The following is a 22,268-nucleotide window of genomic DNA, read 5'->3' on the forward strand; positions in this document are numbered from 1 at the left end:
GGGTTCAAGTGGTTAAGGTAAAAAAACAATAATCATATCACACAAAGATTTGGCGGACCCCCTGTAGTAACTCTGAGGACCCCCTAGGGGTCCCGGACCCCCTGTTGAAGACCCCTGGTATAAAGCAAATACATATTTATTAAACAAGGCCTGATAACAAAGAACTAACGAAGGGTGAACAAAACATTGTAAGGATCCTATGAGGTGTGTTAGTCAGTGAATCAGTAGTGTAGATGTGGATGTGTGGGGCATGGTGTGGTGCGAGGTGTGTGGATGGTAAGTAAGAACATAATAATGATAGTGGCATGGAGAATGGGGGGTTCAGGCGCTGGTGGAGACAGGTCTGCTCTTCTCAGGCTTCTCCCAGAGACTGGCCAGGGCGGGGCTTTTATAGCCTCCTGGAGGCACCTCCAATGAGCAATCAGCCCCACCCTGCTCCCCTATAGGTCAAGAGTTAATGCAAGACATGCACACCCACCCAGACTATAATATGGGGCATCACCCCCCCCCCCCCTTTCTTATCATATTTGAACTGGGGACCCCCCCAAATTAATCAGATTTGAACTGGGGACCCCCCAAATTAATCAGATTTGAACTGGGGACCCCCCCAAATTAATCATATTTGAACTGGCGACCCCCCACCCTGACAAGCACTTGGAATTGTAGGAGTAGAGGCATACAATGTTGTTTGACCTCGGTTCCACAGATAAATATTGTGAAAATAGCTGATCTACAGACAGGTCTTCATAACATCAAACTACATCAACTGACGGTGAGAAAGCGCAAATTTTACTTCCGGCGAATTAGCTAAATTTTCTCCAGAAACAGACAAATATGAGTGACTAACTATCATAAACGATACAGAACCTCCTCCCTGACAATATCGCAGAGACAGTTTGTTTATTTTTCAACCACAATTCTTATACGAGACGATTCTAAGATGACCCAATGTACATTCTCCATAGAGAAATGACTTCCGCCACCCAGGGGGATGAACGAGTGACGTCAGGACTTCTGTACTCTATACAGTACAATAACATTGCCTTTCTTTCACAGATGGAGAATCAAACAACAACAACAACAACAATAATAATGACAACTTCATATCCTTCCTTCCTTCCATCTTCAACTTCAACCGCTTTTCTGTCCAGGTTAATGTCAAAACCCTTCCATGTATGAACTTCACATGACTATAGACCAATCCACAGAGCGCTGCGGTGTCAGACTCCTGCTGCGGTATGTGCATTCTGACACAGCAGTTATTACATTACATTACAGTCATTTAGCAGACGCTTTTATCCAAAGCGACTTACAATAAGTGTATTCAACATAGGTAGGGAACGAAAACTACTAATCACCAGAAGTTTTAAGTACATTTCCTGCAAAAACAAGCAAAAATGGCAAAATCAAATGAGCACGAGCTAAAACAAATAAGTGTATCGACTAAACAAGATCCAATAAAACAATACAAGAATAAAACAAGAGTTCGTACAACTAGTTAACAACAAGTAGGCCAGGCAAAGAGGAAGGATAGTGTTTCCTGAAGAGGTGGGTTTTCAGCCTGCGGCGAAAGATGGGCAGTGACTCTGCTGTCCTGACATCAGTGGGAAGTTCATTCCACCACTGTGGGGCCAGAACAGAAAAAAGCCGTGACCGTGTCGATCGACCAGAAGGACCGTTGAGTGGCGAGGGAGTCAGTCGCCCCGAGGTGGCAGACCGGAGTGGTCGGGCAGGGGTGTGGGCATTGACCAAAACCCGGAGGTAAGAAGGAGCTGTTCCTTTCACTGCTCTATAGGCTAGCACCAGGGTTTTAAACTGAATGCGAGCTGCTACGGGGAGCCAGTGCAGAGAACGGAGAAGGATAGTTGTGTGGGAGAACTTGGGGCGGTTGAACACCAGACGAGCCGCAGCTTTCTGAACAAGCTCCAGAGGTCTGATGGCTGATGCCGGAGCACCAGCAAGGAGGGAGTTGCAGTAGTCCAGGCGGGAGATGACAAGAGCCTGGATGAGCACCTGGGCTGTTTTCTCCGTGAGGAAGGGGCGAATCCTCCTGATGTTGTAGAGGAGGAATCTGCAGGACCGTGTCACTGATGCGATGTTAGCCGAGAACGACAGTTGATCGTCCAGGGTCACACCCAGATTCTTCGCAGTCCGAGTTGACGTCACCACAGCATTCTCAATGGTGATGGCCATGTCTCGGTGAGGACAGCCCTTCCCCGGGATGAACATCAGCTCGGTCTTGTCCAAGTTGAGCTTCAGGTGGTTTGTCGACATCCACTCCGAGATGTCAGCCAGACAAGCAGCAATGCGTGCCTCCACTTGTGTGTCAGAGGGGGGGAATGAGAGGATCAGCTGGGTGTCATCGGCATAGCAGTGGTAGGAAAAGCCATGGGAGTGGATGACAGCACCAAGAGATGAGAGTTATGATGATTGCGGCCAGCGGAGCGTTCTGTGGATTCGTCTACACAGACGGGACATAAATAAAACGGGGTGCAATGTTAGGGTTCACAGATGGCACAGGTATATATCTACAGCAGGGGTGATGCAACTTTGATGATGGAGAGGGCCACTATATTTCCACACTCACTCCACAGGGGCCACATTGTTATACTGTCGGGCAGAAGCCTCTTATCTCCATATTTTAACTTTTTTTCGTAAATGAATGCCGTACTTCGCCATTCTATGTCACACAAAAGTAGCAAAAATAGCCGTTCTACAAGCTCAAAACGCGTCGCTCTGCGACGCGTTTTGAGCTTGTAGATCGGCTATTTTTTGTTATTTTTTAATTGGAATCCAGATTTCTTTATTTGCTATGTTTGAATTGGAATCCTGAAAAGTATTTTTTTAATTATATTTCAAATACTTATACTTTATGAACTTTAAATACATTGGACATAAAAAAGACAATAGAATTGTAATACTGGTCATTAAGCTACCTAATATAGACTGAAGTAATTAAAGCGGATCATGTTTGCATGTTTGGAATTGTAACAGATTATATCAATAATATATCAGTATTCTGATATGAACCTGCGGGCCGCATTAAGTGAAGGTGGGGGCCGCATGTGGCCCCCCGGGCCGCCAGTTGCCCATGTATGAGCTATGTCCACAGATGATACAGGTATACAGTGGTTAGCACTTGAGAATGGCAGTAATACCATCTGAGTGCCTCTGTGGTGCCACTGTGGTACCACCACTACTTGGTGGTGCCACATTTGACACCTTTTTTTAAGGTGTAGTGTGGCTGATCGCCCACGATGTGGCGCATGTGAGTCCTTGAACAGTATACATTATTAGCAGCAGGGGAAGGGTGAATGCATTTAAAAGTGATTGTTATTTTTATTTTTTGTAAACATAGAAAATAATGCATAGTCCTTAGGATGAATTCAAAAGCAATTGTTTGTTTAAACACAACTGTGTTTCATGGTGGAAGAAGTGCACAGAAATTTTACTAAAGTAAAAGTAGCAATACCACAATATGAAAATACTCTATTACAACCAAAAGGCCTGTGTTCAAAATGTTACTTGAGTAAAAGTACAAAAGTATTTGCATCAAAATATACTTAAAGTACCAAAAGTAAAAGTACTAAAATGTTTCAAAGTAACCGATCTACAAGCTTGTAGATCGGCTATTTTCAAATGGTATAAAATAGGGCTAAAGTAGTTAATGTATATGTTTTATAATATAACAATTTATATCTGCAAAGTAACTAAAGTTTTCAAACAATTGTAGTGGAGTAAAAGTACAATATTTGCCCCTGCAGATGTAGTGGAGTGGAAGTAAAAGTACAGTAATACTCCAGTAAAGTAAAAAACACCATCATTTTTCATAAGGTTCTAGGCGACCCAAGTGGGAATCGTACCCCAACCTCCAACTTTACAGATCCCTTTCATTAACCACTACACTATTGGTATAGTTGATGTGATAGCTGTATCAGATCACAAAGCACTACACACAGAAGGGGCATCTCACTTCAGCTGAAACAGAGAAGTGTTACTTGAGTAAAAGTACAAAAGTATTGTCATCAAAATATACTTAAAGTACCAAAAGTAAAAGTACTAGAATGTTTGAAAGTAGTCAATCTAAAAGCTTGTAGATCGGCTATTTTCATTGACATTGGAAGAAAGAGAGAGAGAGAGAGAGAGAGAGAGAGAGAGAGAGAGAGAGAGAGAGAGAGAGAGAGAGAGAGAGAGAGAGAGAGAGAGAGAGAGAGAGACACACATAGATGATGATTTGAGGGGGAAGGGATATAGAAGTGAATTGATCTACCAAGCCAAAACAGGTTATGCTAATTTACACATCCTGCCAAGGAGTCTGTCTGGTCTCCCAAAAACATGTTCTTGACAGTGAAAATCATTATCTCAGATAGTTGACAATAGTCTGTCTACAACGATAGTCAGAGACACTCACACACACACACACACACACACACACACACACACACACACACACACACACACACACACACACACACACACACACACACACACACACACACACACACACACACACACACACACACACAAACTCTTTTTATGTGGTTGGTTTGGCTAATATTCTTTAATGTAATAAACATATTTGTTATAAAGAAACAATCTCTTTTGCAATCATCCAATCCAAAAACCAAAGCAATCCTGTGTACCAGTTTAAACACTGCAGGCCTCACTCAATGTAACCATTGAAACAACTTTAAAGGGCTAATATAACAGTAACAATAACTTTAACTTGAAAAAGTTCTTGCAGCTCTGTTCAAATACAGTATATGATTTTCACTGTCAAGAACATGTTTTTGGGAGACCAGACAGACTCCTTGGCAGGATGTGTGCATTAGCATAACCTGTTTTGGCTTGGTAGATCAATTCACTTCTAGATCCCTTCCCCCTTACCTCAAATAATGTAACCCCCCCCCCCCCCCCCCCCCCCCCTCTCTCTCTCTCTCTCTCTCTGTCCCTCTTCCAATCCATTTTTTTCTACTTTCAAAACATTTTAGTACTTTTACTTTTGGTACTTTAAGTATATTTTGATGCCAATACTTTATTACTTTTACTTCTACTCCACTACATCTGCAGGGGCAAATATTGTACTTTTACTCCACTACAATTGTTTGAAAACTTTAGTTACTTTGCAGATATAAATTGTTATATTATAAAACATATACATTAACCACTTTAGCCCTATTTTATACCATTTGAAAATAGCCGATCTACAAGCTTGTAGATCGGTTACTTTAAAACATTTTAGTACTTTAACTTTTGGTACTTTAAGTATATTTTGATGCCAATACTTTTGTACTTTTACTCAAGTAACATTTTGAACACAGGCCTTTTAGATGTAATAGAGTATTTTTATATTGTGGTATTGCTACTATTACTTAAGTAAAATGTTTTTTTTTTAATGTTTCATTCCTGAGGGTTATATTTAATAGCCCACTGAGTGCAATTTACCAAAATACATCTTGATAATATAACCCATACAATTATTTGTTTCACTTCTCAACAAGTTCAGCTTCAATTGCAGCTTCTATCTGTTGACTGGAAGCAGCCCTGTCTCAAATAGACACAACATGCCTGTGTCTGGCCATTAGTTGCTCTCTACCGCCATCTAGTGGCACCACATAGAAAAAAGTGGTACCACAAAAGTAGGTGGTACCACAGAGGCACCAGAGAGGCACCACCCCTGACACTTTGAAGGTACAACCACTGTATATCCACAGTGGTCCCCAGTAGCATATAGAAACGACCTCTAGAGGCCATGTCTGAATATAATAACCGCATGAACCCTCACATCCCTATTCTAGGGCAAGCGATATAATAGGCGAACGTGCAGCAAAATTGTCCGATCTACAAGCTCGTGGGGGGGGGGGGGAAGACCCCCGTGGGACCCCGGTCAACACAGTATAACAGGGTTTAATATTTAACGGGGTCGTTCAGAGGCTGTCGATGGACATGCCGGAATGAAATCATTGGAATTAATGTAATGTTCAGAGGAGGGCGGGGGGGTTATTGTGTGTGGCAGGGGTCCTTACATCACCCTAAGGGGTGTCCTGGGACATGCCAGCGTATAATTGGTGTAACATGGGATGGGGTCATTGAGTGCAGGTCCTGACACCATACAGAGAATGTACTGGGATCACTGGGGTCACTGGGGCTTAAGTGGTTAATTCATAATATATGTTTTCCCCTTCCTAGAAATATAGGAAGGGGATATATAGAAATAGAGTCAAAAGTAATAATATTGTTGCTGTCGGGCAGAAGCCTCATACGTCCGAAACGGTTACATTTCGGGATTCAAATGACCAAATAACAAGAAATAGCAGATCTACAAGCTCACAACGCGTCACAGTTTGAGCTTGTAGATCTGCTATGTTTTGCTATTTTTGTGCAACACTATATTGTATGAGAAAGAAAGACATTAATTCACCAAAAAAAGAAGAAAGTTAAAGTTAAAGGTTTCTGCCCGACAACAACAATATGTGGAGTACAGATAACAAACAAAACATACTCAAATACAAGTGAATACTTAGTTACTGTCCACCACCGCTGGCTGCTAATCATTCGCTTCTCCCCTCATTGCAGAGCGAAAGCGTCTGAAAGCGGACCCCCCGCCGCGGGGTCTTCCGTGGTGAAAGGCTCGCTGGTTAAAAGAGCACGGCGGGGATCGAACCGCAGAGCTGTTGACTTTACATTCACTTAACTGATTCTGTCCTGAAATCAATGTCACGGCCTGCTGTGTGAGCGCGTGCGTGTGTGTGCGTGCGTGCGTGAGAGAGAGAGGGAGGGAGGGAGAGAGAGCATCACTCTGACTTAACGACTGCACTGAAACATGCTGGGTTTTAATTTAACTCTGACCCTTGTGGGTCCATTGTCGCATCTCTGAGTTGAATTAACATTCAGGAGTTTGCTGTGTGGCGTGTTACACCATGTGCCACACGCACGCACGTACGCATGCATGCGCGCCCACACACACTCACACTCACACCACACACCCCACACACACACACACACACACACACACACACACACACACACACACACACACACACACACACACACACACACACACACACACACACACACACACACACACACACACACACACATGGAAATCCAACTGTTGAGTGGAGGTGCCAAGTTGATCTAGGCAGGCAGAGAAAATGGACATTTAATTGTAGAGCAATCAGCACTGAGAGCTTAATGGGACTTTTATAGTGTTCTATCGCTCCACCACTTTACCCCCTCCCTCTCTCTCTCTAACCCCCCTCTCTCTTCTCTCACTCTCTACCCCCCTTTCTTTCTGTCTATCTCTCTACCATCCCCCCTCTCTCCCTCTTTTCCTTCCCTTTCTTTCTCCCTTGATCTCTCCATCAGCTAGTGATGTGGGAAAACAAGTCTCTCTCTCTCTCTCTCTCTCTCTCTTGCTTTCTCCCTCACCCCCTCTCTCTCTTAACCCCCCGTTTCTCTCTCCCTCACTCCTCTCACTCTCTCAACCCTGTTTCTATCTCTCTCTCTCGCACTCTCACGCTCTCTCTCCCCCCCGCCCCCTCCCCCTCCCTCAAGCTCTCTCTCTCTCGCCCCCCAGCTCTCTTTGCATCTCTAATCCAATCAACTGATATGAGGTCTGATGGTGCAGCTACAAACACCAGTGTTTGGCTTTGAAGACTAAAGTTGTCTTTCTTTGCACATTATCTTCAGTTTTCTTGAAAGAAAATCTCCCCGAAAAAGTGAGACTTCTAGCTGTTGAGGGAAGCTAATCTCCAGAGGACAGATGCAACAGAACATCACAAACCATTAGAAAAAAAAGAAAGGAGAGACCTCTAGACTCTAGAGCGTCTGAAGGTCTTACTCAGAAGTAGGGGGAGGTCACCTCAGATGTCGCCGCCTCAACGCCCCCCTTCTGTGACGCACGCGGAACTCCTTCACCCCTAGTCACTGCGTCACATTCTAGGAGGATAGCACTGCCTGGCTTTCCTCCGTGGTAGAAAATATAGTTCTCTGCACTGGCACTGCCTAGCAGGGGTGATCATTCACGATTGTGTTCCTATCGGTACATAACTTTGCAACGTTTGGCGCTCCGGCTCGCTCGGCGGTGCCTCTCGTTGCTCAAGTCCGCTAGAGACGTAGCTGCAAGACACACACACACTCTCTCTCTCACACACACACACACACACACACACACACACACACACACACACACAGTCAGTGTGAACTCTGCCTCTGTCTCACTTTGGGTTGCTAACCAACTTTTCCTGATAGGTTTATCTGAGTAGATGCAGCATCAACTTTATATGAGCTCCCACTGTCAACATAGCTGTGCTTAGCTACACTGTTCTTCTCAAAACTTTAATTTGACCAGCTGATAAGCACTCTTTAGACCTCAGTACTCATATTTATTTTACAACATCACCCATTTTCAACCTATCTTCTTATCTTTCAACCTAGTGATTTGCCCTCACTAATGCTCATGGTAATATGGTGCCATGTTTGTCTACAGTGCTTGTCTGTGTCTCAGAGGAGGGCTGTGGACAGTTCAGAAACCTGCCTACCAGTGACATCATCAATGGGGAATCCAAGCTAATAGAAACCGCAGGCTTTCTATTCCTGGAAAGTTAGCATACTATAATGGAAGCCATTGTTCTCGCATGAAACAGAAAAAAGAAAACATGGAATCTTGTTTGAAAAACGTAACAAAAACCCCGCCTAACGATGACGTCACTGGTAGGCAGGGTTCTGAACTGTCCAAAGAGTCCTGAATGCGAGGAAGTTTGTTATAGTCTCCAATCAAAATGAATTCCGAGCTGCCCATGTCTGTCACATACTCCTAAGTTAAGTAACAACAGCATTTTGGTCTGAGGGTCTGTAGATTGCACCAATAATCAGAGGTTTAGCTTTGGGATAAATTATCTTTATCCAAATAGATTCAGTGGAGTTGTTGCTAATGTCTGAGAGTAAAAGAGAGTTAATGTTGGATCTCACATAGATATACACCCCTCCTCCATGCCTATCTCATATCTTTCCTGATGACCAACCATATCAATTTCAGAATCATTTAAGAGTCATTAACATAGTTATCTAGTTTCAGAATGGTACAATACTAAATTCAGCATTTGTGCAGGAAACCAGGTTCAACTCCGGGGTAGAAGATGACAGTTAAATAGTGCAACTTTAATCAGCAAATGTATTTAGGAAATTATAGTTTTCATTAATTTGCTAGTTTTAACTTCTCTCTGTCGAGAGCCCCGCTCAGAACGTGTGCGACTTAGCTTACAAGTGGGCGTGCCTTCAGATCAGGAAGCAGGCCGCGCTTTACCCAATCAAATGTAGTGGGCGGTTTACTTGCGCACGGGTGCTACGTTGAGCTTGTCCCAGAGCCAAGTGAAAGAGTAAAAAACAGCAGAGGGCGGTGTTTTTCCTTTTCATTTGGCGATTTTGGCAGTTCCAAGATTGGTTTTAACTAAACCTGCACAAGGAGCAGCATGACACAGGTGATCACATGACTGACTATAGGCAGTGATGGAAGACATACTCAGCTTTCCTACGTAACTTATTTTAATAATAATACAGGTAATAACAATAACATCAATGATAATATGGTCCCCACTCCCCACGATTTGTGTCAAAATACATCTGCACAAACATGAAACATGTCCTCTTACCCATCCAAACAATTAGTAGCATGTGGGTGCCATTAATACATTTACCCATCCTAACTATTAGGTACTGCAGGTTCCATTAATACATTGATACATACACTGTTCCTAATTGTTATGATGAGCCCCTACAGTGGGTGTCATTAATACAGAGCCCGGGGAGCAGTGTGGGGTTTAATATCTTTCTCAGAGACACTTCAACACATAAGATTCCTCTGGTTTAGTCTCAAGGACTTGTCATTGTCATCCTGGATTAGATTGAATGATCAAAAATGTAGCCTACCTGTCTGTGATATCTCAACTAAGATGGCTTCTTTGGATTAAAACAGAAAGCGTTGTTCATCTATCAGCTTCTCCTGTTAACACATGCCAGTATGGGGTAAGACTAACTGTTAAGCCTGATTTATATAAAGCTGAAACTAAAGATTGTTTCACCCTCTTGTGTCCTCATGTGTTTATTTAGACTATACTTAACACATTGGGTGCCAGAGTTTTATTAAAATATTATACGTTTAGTGCCAGCATTTCTTCCATTGACGTACGTAATACGTTGCGTGATGTAGAAACCCCGACGCAGAAGTGCGTGTAAACAAAGCGTGCGTGCGAGACGGCGGAGCGTCCCGACTAACGCCTGGAACAATAATATATCCAACACGATCCTCCATTGCAGAGTGATCGCCGATCGAAAACGGCCCGCTTCTCACACACTTTACAGGTAAAAGGCTTTTCCCCTGTATGAGTCCTCAAGTGCACGTTCAACGCACCCCTTTGCATAAAGCCTTTGCCACAAACTTAACAGACAAAGGGCTTTTCCCCCGTATGAGTCCTCATGTGTTTCTTCAGATCACCCGGACTACCAAAGCCTTTGTCACAAACTGTACATGTGAAGGTGTTTTCTCCTGTATGTGTCATTGTATGTTGTTTAAGGGAATCACTACGACTAAAGCCTGTACCACAAACTGAACAAAGAAAGGGCTTTTCCCCTGTATGAGTCCTCATGTGTCTGTCCAACATACCCCTTTGAATAAAGCCTTTGCCACAAACTTTACAAGTAAAGGGCTTTTCCCCTGTATGAGTCCTCATGTGTCTGTCCAACATACCCCTTTGAATAAAGCCTTTGCCACAAACTTTACAAGTAAAGGACTTTTCCCCTGTATGAGTCCTCATGTGCACGTTCAACGCACCACTGTGAATAAAGCCCTTTCCACAAACTTTACAAGTAAAGGGCTTTTCCCCTGTATGAGTCCTCATGTGCACGTTCAAATTACCCCTGTGAAGAAGGCCTTTACCACAGACTTTACAAGTAAAGGCTTTTTCTCCCGAATGGGTAGTAAATGGTTTTCCTTTTCCGTGAGTCCTCATGTGTACTTTTAGATGTCCCTTTTGACTACAACCTTTGCCACAAACTTTACAGACAAAGGGTTTTTCCCCCGTATGAGTCCTCATGTGTGTTTTCAACTCACCACTCTGAATAAAGCCTTTGCCACAAACTTTACAAGTAAAGGGCTTTTCTCCTGTATGAGTCTTCATGTGCACGTTCAACGCACCCCTTTGAATAAAACCTTTCCCACACACTTTACAGGTAAAGGGCTTTTCCCCTGTATGAGTCCTCAAGTGCACGTTCAACACACCCCTTTGAATAAAGCCTTTGCCACAAACTTTACAGACAAAGGGCTTTTCCCCCGTATGAGTCCCCATGTGTTTCTTCAGAACACCCGGACTACCAAAGCCTTTGTCACAAACTGTACATGTGAAGGTTTTTTCTCCAGTATGTGTCATCGTATGTCGTTTAAGGGAACCATTAGTATTAAAGCCTATACCACAAACTGAACAAAGAAAGGGTTTTTCCCCTGTATGAGTCCTCATGTGCACGTTCAACGCACTACTGTGAATGAAGCCCTTTCCACAGACTTTACAAGTAAAGGCTTTTTCTCCCGTATGGGTAGTAAATGGTTTTCCTTCTTTGTGAGTCCTCATGTGTACTTTTAGATGTTCATTTTGACTAAAACCTTTGCCACAAATTTTACAGACAAAGGGTTTTTCCCCCGTATGAGTCCTCATGTGTTTCTTCAGATCACCCGATCTACCACAGCCTTTGTCACAAACTGTACATGTGAAGGGTTTTTCTCCTGTATGTGTCCTTGTGTGTAGTTTAAGGGAACCACTATTATTAAAGCCTGTACCACAAACTGAACAAAGAAAGGGCTTTTCACCTGTATGAGTCCGAAGGTGAATGACAAACCCAACCTTTTGAGTAAAGCCTTTGCCACAAACTTTACAAGTAAAGGGCTTTTCCCCTGTATGAGTCATCATGTGCAAATTCAACGCACCCCTTTGACTGAAGCCTTTGCCACAAACTTTACAAGTAAAGGGCTTTTCCCCTGTATGAGTGCTCATGTGCACGTTCAAAGCACCCCTTTGTATAAAGCCCTTTCCACAAATTTTACAAGTAAAGGGCTTCTCCCCTGTATGAGTCCGCATGTGCACGTTCAACGCACCCCTGTGAATAAGGCCTTTACCACATACTTTACAAGTAAAGGCTTTTTCTCCCGTATGGGTAGTCATGTGTGATTTTAGACATCTCTTTACATTAAAGACTTTTCCGCAAACTGCACAAGTGAATGGTTTTCCTTCTTTGTGAGTCCTCATGTGTACTTTTAGATTTTCCTTTTGACTAAAACCTTTGTCACAAACTTTACAGACGAAGGGTTTTTCTCCCGTATGAGTCCTCATGTGTTTCTTCAGATTACCCGGATCACCAAAGCCTTTGTCACAAACTGTAAAAAAGGGCTTTGTTGTTTTGTGCCTCTCCAGAATTAGCTTTTCAGTTAATATTTTGCCACACTCCTTCACTGTCTGACTCTTTATGGAGTGAGCTTGTTGTGATGATTTCAGGTCCTGGGACAGCTTGTTGCTCAAAGACAATCTTTGTCCATCCACATTTTGTGTCTTGTGTGATTTCAGGGTGTTTAAAGCCAACTGGCCTTCCCTGGTCTCCTCCCAGTCATCACTGTCTTCAGTGTCAGATTCAGAACAGTGTGAAGAGGGGAGCTGGTCATCACTAGTCGGTTGTGATGCTGCACAGTTCTCTACATCAGCTTGTGTTTTCATGTGTGCAGTTGAGGTGCTGGCTACAGGCTCTGTCACTCTGATTTCATCATCTTCACTTGTCACTGCTAGTAACTTCAACGTTGACCCATCAGCCTCTTCTGGTCTTTGAAACTGCTGATCCTGTTCCACTCTAATCTGTGGAGGTTCTGGTCCCTCCTGGACCAGACTGGAGCTCTCCTCCTCCTGTTCCTCTTTAATCTGTGGAGGTTGTGGTTCCTCCTGGACCAGACTGGGGCTCCCCTCCTCCTGTTCCTCTTTAATCTGTGGAGGTTGTGGTTCCTCCTGGACCAGATTGCAGCTCCTCTCCTGTTGATAGGCGGAAACCTCCTCTTTATACACAGGGAGGTGCAGGAAGTCTGAGGTAAAGATAAAACAAGAGAAAAACATAATGTTTGAACGTAAGATTTTTTCATGCAGTGTTTGCTGTTTTATAGCTTCGGTAGTTGCAGGAACTTCAGTTGTAAATAAATTCTCCATTTCTAAACCATGAGTCTATTCTCATCAGTGTTGATTTCGTTAACAACAAAATATGTTCGTCAACGCACATTTTTCAAACGACGAAGATGAGACGAGACGAGACCACCACCCACATGAATAAACAATAACTGGGACTAAATCATTATGCAATTTCGTTGACTAATAAAGACGAGACGAAAATGTAGTTCACTAAATAAAAACTAGACTAAAAAATATTATATTATATATTTATTATATGATTTTGTCTCTCCCTGTCTCCTTTGATGCGCAGCGCATGCTGTTCCTCACTCACACACACCCCCTTTCTAAGTTGCAGCCGCACACACACACACACACACACACACACACACACACACACACACACACACACACACACACACACACACACACACACACACACACACACACACACACACACACACACACACACACACACACACCGTCAAATGAGTGGCAGGAGGATTCAGATTTCAGAGCGAAACTTCACAAAATAAAACGGTAAAATGCTTTGCACGGGGCTCGGGAGAAAGAGAAGAGGTGATATTTTCGCTACATCGATGTGGAGAACAAAACAATGCTTAATTTTATCCGAAGGCAAGCAATGTGGTCACAAGATAGCTGGGAAAACCACAACAAACTTGAAGAGACACAAGCGTTCACCACAAATAAATCGAGTTAAGTTAACAAAATGTTTGGTGGTGGTTGTTTACAATGTAACATTAAACGTGGTGTTGCGTGTCGGCTTAATGTTCCAACAAAAACACTAATCCGACCCTAAAGTGCCCAAACTAATGCTGACTAATTTACGTTAGCTTAGCATGTAGCGATAACCTTAAACCTGGTGTTTGCACTTTGTCCATTTACAGCCCGTACATCTACACAAACATTCAGGTTTCAAATATAAAGTGCTTACCATATGGCCAGGGATGTTACAACTCTGTTCGGGTAACCCATAAGTACCCATATTCACCGTATTGTTCAATAAAAAACATTTTAATCCGATCGGTGGCCATTTTCTCCGTATTTTCTCCATGCTTTCAACTACGTGACCCTTTCGGTTGGGAGGTGTAATTGCACTCTGATACACTATAACTCTATGAGAAAATGACCGCTAAAATGCTTTTTATTGAACAATACGGAAGATACGGGTACTTATACGCACCCGAAGTAAATTGTAACAACCGTGGCCACGGAATAAGCACTTTATATTTGAAATCCGAACGTTTAGGTAGATGTACGGGCTGCTGTAAATAAAATAAAAGAAAATGCAAAAAAGAGGTACGTTTCGTCATGACTGTCATGATATGAACGTCATGTAATATGCAGTTTGCTGCTATAAATCTAGTAGCAGCAAGCGAACCATAGTAACTTGTAAACAACCCAGTGTGCAGATTGTGCACAAAACATGTGGGCAGCTATACATGGATGCAAACAAGTAATATTTAGGTGACACACTCACCGTTTCCAAAATAATATTAGGACAAAAACTTTTTTTCCTTTTTTTTTAGCTGACCTTGTATTGGAACTGTACTATCATGTGCTTTGTTTCTGCAAACTTCTAAATACAGTATTCAATCAATCAATCAATTAATCAATCACACTACTACTAGTGAATGATTTGTGAGTAGTTTATATTTACCCTGGTATCTGTCACCTTTTTCATTCTCAATGAGAACCACTTACTGGTAAACTTGACCTGAGTTGGCTCTGTCTGTACTTAGTTGGACTGCTTTTTCCTTCTACTCCAAATCTCTTTGCCAGAAATAACCAATCTACAAGCTTTTTGGCTTATGTTTTCCCCTTAGAATATAGATGCTGGGGTTCATCTTCAAGTGGTGAGGCACTTTATTTTATTTCATTCATTTTTTCATCTGAGATGTATTTTATTCATTTTAATGCAAGCATTGGTGTGTCTGTGAATTGTTATAGTTTAAAAGTAAATATACAAGTTCAATCAGAACATGTTCCATGGCTGGATGTATTCCTTAAAATTGCATTTTTCATCAAAAGGATGAGAGGAAATGCTAAATATTTTTTAGATTAGATGGAAAGGTTCTATATTATCTGCTGACAAAAAAAAGTAAAGGGCTAATATAATTGTCATGACTAAAACTTGACTAAAATGTCAACAGTTTTCTTGGACTAAGATAAAGACTAAGATGCACGACTTTTAGTCGACTAAAACTAGACTAAATAAAAAAAGGATGAGTTTGACTAAATGTGATAAAAACTAACAACCGTCATTGAAACTGGACTAAAACTGGACTAAGACTAAGAAATAGCTGACGAAATCAACACGGATCCTCATTATCAAAGACATTTATCGGGGCTTGACATCAACTTTATAAGAAACTCGTCAAGGACCATGTACACTCCTGTATAAACCCCTTAACAGACGACGTCACACTGATAAGAACCAGTATGCGTTAGAGCTCTTCACGGGTCCAAAAAAATGGACCAAACCCGAAATGGAAATGTGAAATCTGTTCCAATTCCGACCCATTCCGACATTTTTTTCAAATTACAAAACCAAACCCAAGTGGACCCGTGTCATTTTCGTCCGATTCCGACCCGTTCCGATGTTTTTTTCAAATTATAAAACCAAACCCGAGTGGACCCGTGTCATTTTCGTCCGATTCCGACCCGTTCCGATGTTTTTACATTTCTACAGACCCGGACCGTAATTGGACCGGTGAAATGTGTTCCGAAACCCGATTATTTCCGAGATTTCACAAACCCGACCCTGCAGACACCACTTCAAAAAAGCGCATCAATGAAACGATACAAAAATAAATAAATATGCGCAGCTGGCCGCAGAGATGTTAATTTAATATGCGTGACAAAAGGTTCTCTTTGTAAATAAATGTGTACTTTAATAAATAATAGCGGACTTATTTAACAATCACCATTTCATGATTAAAGCTAGAAACTCTTAACGCAGTTAAATCTTCAGCGTGCATTTTTGTAGGTATTTAACCAAACGGCAGTGGTGTTAAAATATCAAGACTATATATAAATACTCTGTTACAAGTAAAAGTCCGGAATTCAAAATGTATGGCCTACTTACTTTGTTTCCAGTTTCCACCACTGCCAAACGGACCATTTTATTTTACACAGTCTGAGAGTTATATGCAGAGGATTTGGCTGTGCTGTTAATCATAGATATAGCGGTTGTTGTTCCCTAAATAAAACCACGCAATTTCATGTCAAAGACAATTTTATTGATGGCCAGCAACAAAACAATAGGCCTTCTCTTAGACCAGTGGTCTTCAACGTTTTCAGGCCAAGGACCCCCTAGCTGAGAGAGAGATGAAGCAGGGACCCCCTCTATTTTGTATAAAATTGTGTTTCAGATTAAACTTTTTTCGTTTACTTGGTCTGCTCTTTTTTCGCTCTACACCTGACCAAACTACAATCTACAATATACAAGCTCACAACGCCTCGCCTCGCGCTGCGAGGCGTTGTGAGCGTGTAGATCAGCTATTTTTTGGCTAAAGTTTTCCTCAGAAAAAGGGATGCTATAACCATCACACAAGTTACACAGCCATTCATGTCGCTGGCTCGCTGCTGCACTAACCTGATCCTAGGTCAGCCCTAAAGCATCACACAAATTAACCAGCAGCCAGCACTGCGTTTAGTCAGTGCACACACAGTGCACACGGCACGCCACACAAAGCAGTGTGTGAGGACGAGAGCAGAGCGCAGCGCACGGCACACACAGATTGATTGCTTATTGTATACTTCATTAATAGTTTGCAAAAAAAAACACAGAAAGTAGGCTACACACACACAGTCACGCACGTCGCGCGCACACTTCGTTTTTTTTTGGATCCACTCGGGTATTACACATAATGAAAGACAGACCCGAGTTCCGCCCCGCCCCCGACTAATCATGATAAAGACAGACCCGAGTTCCGACAATTTCCGAGGTAATGCTGCCCGATTCCGCCCCGCCCCCGAGTGATCATGATAAAACACGAGTCAGACCCGTACGGGTCTCGGGTCCTCTCGGGTAATTTCGGAATCGGGGGGCCCGTGAAGAGCTCTAGTATGCGTGCAACCAGTATGCGTGCAATGAAACCCATTCTATCAGGTCTCGCTAGGACGCGCCTCACTAGCCAACACACAAGAGGGGGTTGGGGTGCGCTGAAACCAGCGCAGCCTGAAATAACAGGTTGGGAATTGATTGCGTGAAACAATCACCTGTGCGTCCAGTCTCAATGTTAGTAAACAAATAATTGGTCTATTGAGAGAGAGAGAGAGAGAGAGAGAGAAAATGGTCTTAACACATTGAGTGCCAAACACGAGAACCTTTGTGTTTGCAAATACACGAGTTGAGTGCCATATACGAGAATCTTCATTTTTTTCAATATATATAATTTATTTTCACAAGTGGCGCTCTAACGCAACTTAGGAATGATCCTAGGACCCTTTAAAATGGAACGGGCGGATGTGACGTCAGCCCAAAAGACGTATTGCGGTAGAAATATTATTGTTCCAGTCGTTAGACAGGATCCTCGGCCATCGGGGTCCTCTTGGTGGCTTCTGCAGCTCTAAAACGATCGGCGTAAACGGTAAGAAACGCTGGCAAAACGCTGCCCTGTTTTTAAAAACCTCTGGAACTAAAGTATACATGATGTGAACATTCACGGTGTATCATAATCAGACTTAATTTTATCCTTCAACTTATTGTTAGACCTTATTGTCGAATGTTTAACCATGAACAAACTGTCCTACACACACTCTGTGTGTGTGTGTGTGTGTGTGTGTGTATGTGTATGTGTATGTGTATGTGTATGTGTGTGTGTGTGTGTGTGTGTGTGTGTGTGTGTGTGTGTGTGTGTGTGTGTGTGTGTGTGTGTGCGCGCGTGTGTGTAATCACAACAGCATCCACACTTAATATAATTTCACTGCAAGACAAGTATGTTGTTTTAGATTTAGTTTTGTTATAGCTATATGTTTTAGATTTAGTTTTTTTCTCAGTTGACTGCTATAAGCAAAATAACCTTGCTTTCTGATGGCATTGTTAAGTGTGATGCTTTATTAGATGGTACATAGAACTGGACTTTGCTTAACTGCACTGACTGAGTATTTTGTTTGTGCATATTACAGTTCTACTTGTACAGTTCTACGAAATTGCTACTAATACATGTAGCAAACCTGCATTAATAAAAATATTCAATGAATAAGCAAAGTGGATTTTAATATATTGTGTTCACTTCAAGCGTGTATTTCATTTTGTTTGTTTTACTATGACCATAATAATATCCTTATTAAAAATAGGTCACATACCCTTATTTTTTGTGTTGGACATTTATGATGCAAAACAGCTATGGATCTGTGTCATAAGCTAGTTAGTGTTTTTTAGGTTGCACATATTTTAAAGTTTCACCAAAGCAACTCATATCATTCAAATACAATTAGCTTAAATAAAAAGGCCTCAGGTTGGATGTTCAATCTGGGCTGTCTTTCTCCCTCATTCATTCAATAGTTAGGATCTTGCCTTTCACCAAGGTTGAGGTCTCGGATCTGAATAATAAAGAGTAAGTGTTCACCTGCTTTCAGCCTGCTAAATTACTAGCTAGTGTTTTATTGTTATAGGGGGAAACCCGGGGAAACAATGTAACGTGATCCAAATGTGTTTATTTTTTTTACCTGAGAGAGTGTTGCACCTCATATTCTTATGTAGTGATGTCCATGTTGACACATCAGCCTCTTCCTCCTGTTCCTCTTTAATCTGTGGAGGTTGTGGTTCCTCCTGGACCAGACTGGGGCTCCTCTCCTCATGTTGTGGAGGTTGTGGTTCCTCCTGGACCAGACTGGGGCTCCTCTCCTCATGTTGTGGAGGTTGTGGTTCCTCCTGGACCAGACTGGGGCTCCTCTCCTCATGTTGTGGTTCCTCCAGGACCAGACTGGGGCTCCTCTCCTCCTCATGTTCAGGGGAAACCTCTTTACACAGAAAGGAAAAAGCGAAGAGGTAGCATCAGCAACTCATAATAAAGTCTTCAATTACATCACATACACTGGCAGTGGTAGAATTTTAGTCCCACATGCACCACACGTGCAAGCGTAAGCGCACGGACGTCGCTTCACTTTCACGCTCATGTTAATGAATGCAGTAGTGATGGTCCACTCATGTATGTGAAACACATTTAAAAAAAAATACATGTAGTTTCCGCACACGTATTTACTTCGAAATACATTATGTACAATATCTGCATCATAGCACCCAATTTAAGTCATTTTTTAAATATTAAAAGAATGCTTAATTATGATGAATGCATTTGTATCACTGTATCCTGGTAGCCTTTAAGATCTGGCAAGTGGGCATTTGAGTGGGCCGCATGACATGATATCTCTTTTAGAACCTGTACCTTTACTAAGTCATTTACATAATTGACGGCATACAACCCTACTGTAACACAAATTTGCCAGGTTTGAATCCCGGGCGTTACACGTGCACGCACATGTGAGGTCTCAGCTTTGTCAGACGTCAGGGGGGATCCAAGGAAAACAGGTTGTGAACCACTGGTATACAACACACATATGCATCGCCAACGCAAATGCCGTTAAAGTAAATAAGTATCAGTGTTTTCGTCTTGGTCGTGACCCATTGAGAAGCAGAGTGTATTGTCTGCAAAGCTGGCACTTGTGTGTTAAGGTTCTTATCTTTAGAGCTGCAAGCCCATATCAACACTGCAAAGTACAAGACAGCTGTTCGAGGTGAGAGCTCTTCTGCACATTAAATTGACCAAATATTTTGTACAACCTGGCCAAGCAGAAGATATGGTTGTTTGAAGAATGGGCTACCTCTCTTTTTCTAAGATAAGCCTTTATTTTGTTACAAAGCTAAATAGTCAAACAGAAGTCAAGAGGCATACTTTACATCAGTGGGTTCTCAAATGTTCAAGGACCCCCATAACTCTTGAGAGTGAGGTCCATTTGGTTCCATTTTTACACTCTCAGAGTTACAGACCTTTAAAGGGTCAAAATGACATCCTTTTTGGTCATGGGTGGTGTGGCCGACTTGGATTGCAATCTTCTCAATCATGAACAACACCTGGACTGATGAGAGGAACCGCGTTGGACTGGTACGTCTAAAAGCACTAGTGATTACTAGTAGGCCTCTCACAATTATTACGTAATCGCCTAATCGCCTATTATTTGAGATAATTGCAATCATGTTTGCATAATCGTTTCCATGTTGAAACATTTTCATATATTTTCAAAAACAGTGGAAATAGCAGATCTACAAGCTCACAACGCACCACAATGTAACTCGTTGTGAGCTTGTAGATCGGCTATTTCCACAATTAATGTTTTCTTAAAAGAATAAAGTTCTTAAATATGTCAGACATTTCTTTGTATATGGGTTATTTTCCATATCTGCCCTGTGCAACTTCAAAGCCTATCAGCCATATAGAAATCTACTTTTTATTCATATGCTCTGGTGTTCAACGATAAAAACACAATTAAATCATTAATCACAATCTATGTGACAATTAATGCCCCCATCTGAAAAGATATGCCAGGGACCCTCACACAATAGCAGTGATTCTCAACCATTTTAATGTCAAGGACCCCCAGTTTGATATGCATTAGGGCCACGGACCCCCATTTGATTGACTGTCGTATCATCAGTGTTAATTTAACTCTGAGAGATTACAAATCGGGTCCATTTGGTTCCATTTGCGCGCTCTCCGAGTTACATACACATACGGTCAATTTGGTTCTATTTGGCTGCGGACCCCCTGGAACCCCCTCAAGGACCCCTAATGAGGACCCACTATGAAAACCACTGGTATATACCTTATAAGTACTTATTAAGTTGAGGCTGAGCTGAGCTACTAGCCCAGTAGTAGTAGTAGCTTGTCTAGTAGTAGCTAAGCCACTAATAACTGGTATTAAAGGTAGTTTAAAGCAACCTGCTCTGTGTAGTGTGATGTGTGGCTGTAGCATCATGTTAAACCAACCTGCTCTGTGTAGTGTGATGTGTGGCTGTAGCATCATGTTAAACCAACCTGCTCTGTGTAGTGTGATGTGTGGCTGTAGCATCATGTTAAACCAACCTGCTCTGTGTAGTGTGATGTGTGGCTGTAGCATCACGTCCAGCAGTTTGTTTTGTTTCTCCAGCAGAGTTTCTAGAGTCTCTATCTCTCTCTGGAAGAGGTTGAACATGAACTCTGCAGCCGCACTGAGGCGCTCCAACACACACACTCTCACACTGACGTGTGTTGTTGTTGTTGTTGTTGTTGTTGTTGTTGTTGTTGTTTGTTTGTCCAGAACACACACTATCTCCTCTCCCACAGACGTCATGTGTTCATTTATCTTCAGCCGTACAGACTCCATCTGACGCATTTTACCTCCTTTACTTCCTAAAGTTATTGAGACGTTTATTTTCACCACGATCTATGTTGCTCACCGCGTGTTGTTTTCTATTGTGTAGCTTAACTAAACAAGGCATGTATTCTTCCGTTTCCGATCGGGGGTCAACGTGCTTCACGCATGCGCACTAAACGAGCCAGGCACCGTTCCCTTAAAGGGATAGACCAACACGGGAACTACACATTTCACGCCCACTTTTGAGACAGCGCCTCCAGTCGAGGTCCGTTAGAATGATCTACTGCAGCTGCCAATGCATTCCCTATGAGAGGATATGAGGTTAGCCTACTTTTAAAATGATCCTACATTAACTGGAGACAATATTGATTTAAATACATATATGTTTCCAAATGTATGGAGTTTCTTTGTCAACATATCTACTTGTTTTCTTAATAGTTGATGTGTTTCAAATTAAATTTGGCACTTTTATGGGTTACCCATAATGTTAACACAGCAGAGGGTAGACGGCAGACCCAAGCCCCCAGAGTTGCTGAGAAACATTGAAGCTGCCACCCCAGTGGCCAAAGCTGGAACTGCAGGGGGGGAGAAATACATGCGCGAGCATGTATAGATATAGATATAAATATGTAAACATATTATGCATAAATACATATGCATTTACATATACATAGGCATCTCGAGAGTATTTAA

The 22,268-nt window shown here is 42.2% G+C and overlaps 1 protein-coding gene across 1 annotated transcript; it reads right to left on the minus strand.

Annotated features, from left to right (window-relative positions):
- Positions 1 to 321: 321 nt before the first annotated feature.
- On the minus strand, positions 322 to 21,593 carry LOC311036151 (uncharacterized protein; the record flags this gene model as incomplete). Its single annotated transcript, XM_084044678.1, has 4 exons — positions 322 to 440; positions 12,989 to 13,114; positions 18,891 to 19,184; positions 21,305 to 21,593. 4 exons carry the CDS (start codon positions 21,591 to 21,593, stop codon positions 322 to 324), a joined length of 828 nt encoding a protein of 275 aa, XP_083900804.1.
- Positions 21,594 to 22,268: the final 675 nt, after the last annotated feature.

Source organism: Gymnoscopelus microlampas (genome assembly GCF_963454915.1).
Source record: "Gymnoscopelus microlampas genome assembly, chromosome: 20".
Lineage (NCBI taxonomy): Eukaryota > Metazoa > Chordata > Actinopteri > Myctophiformes > Myctophidae > Gymnoscopelus > Gymnoscopelus microlampas.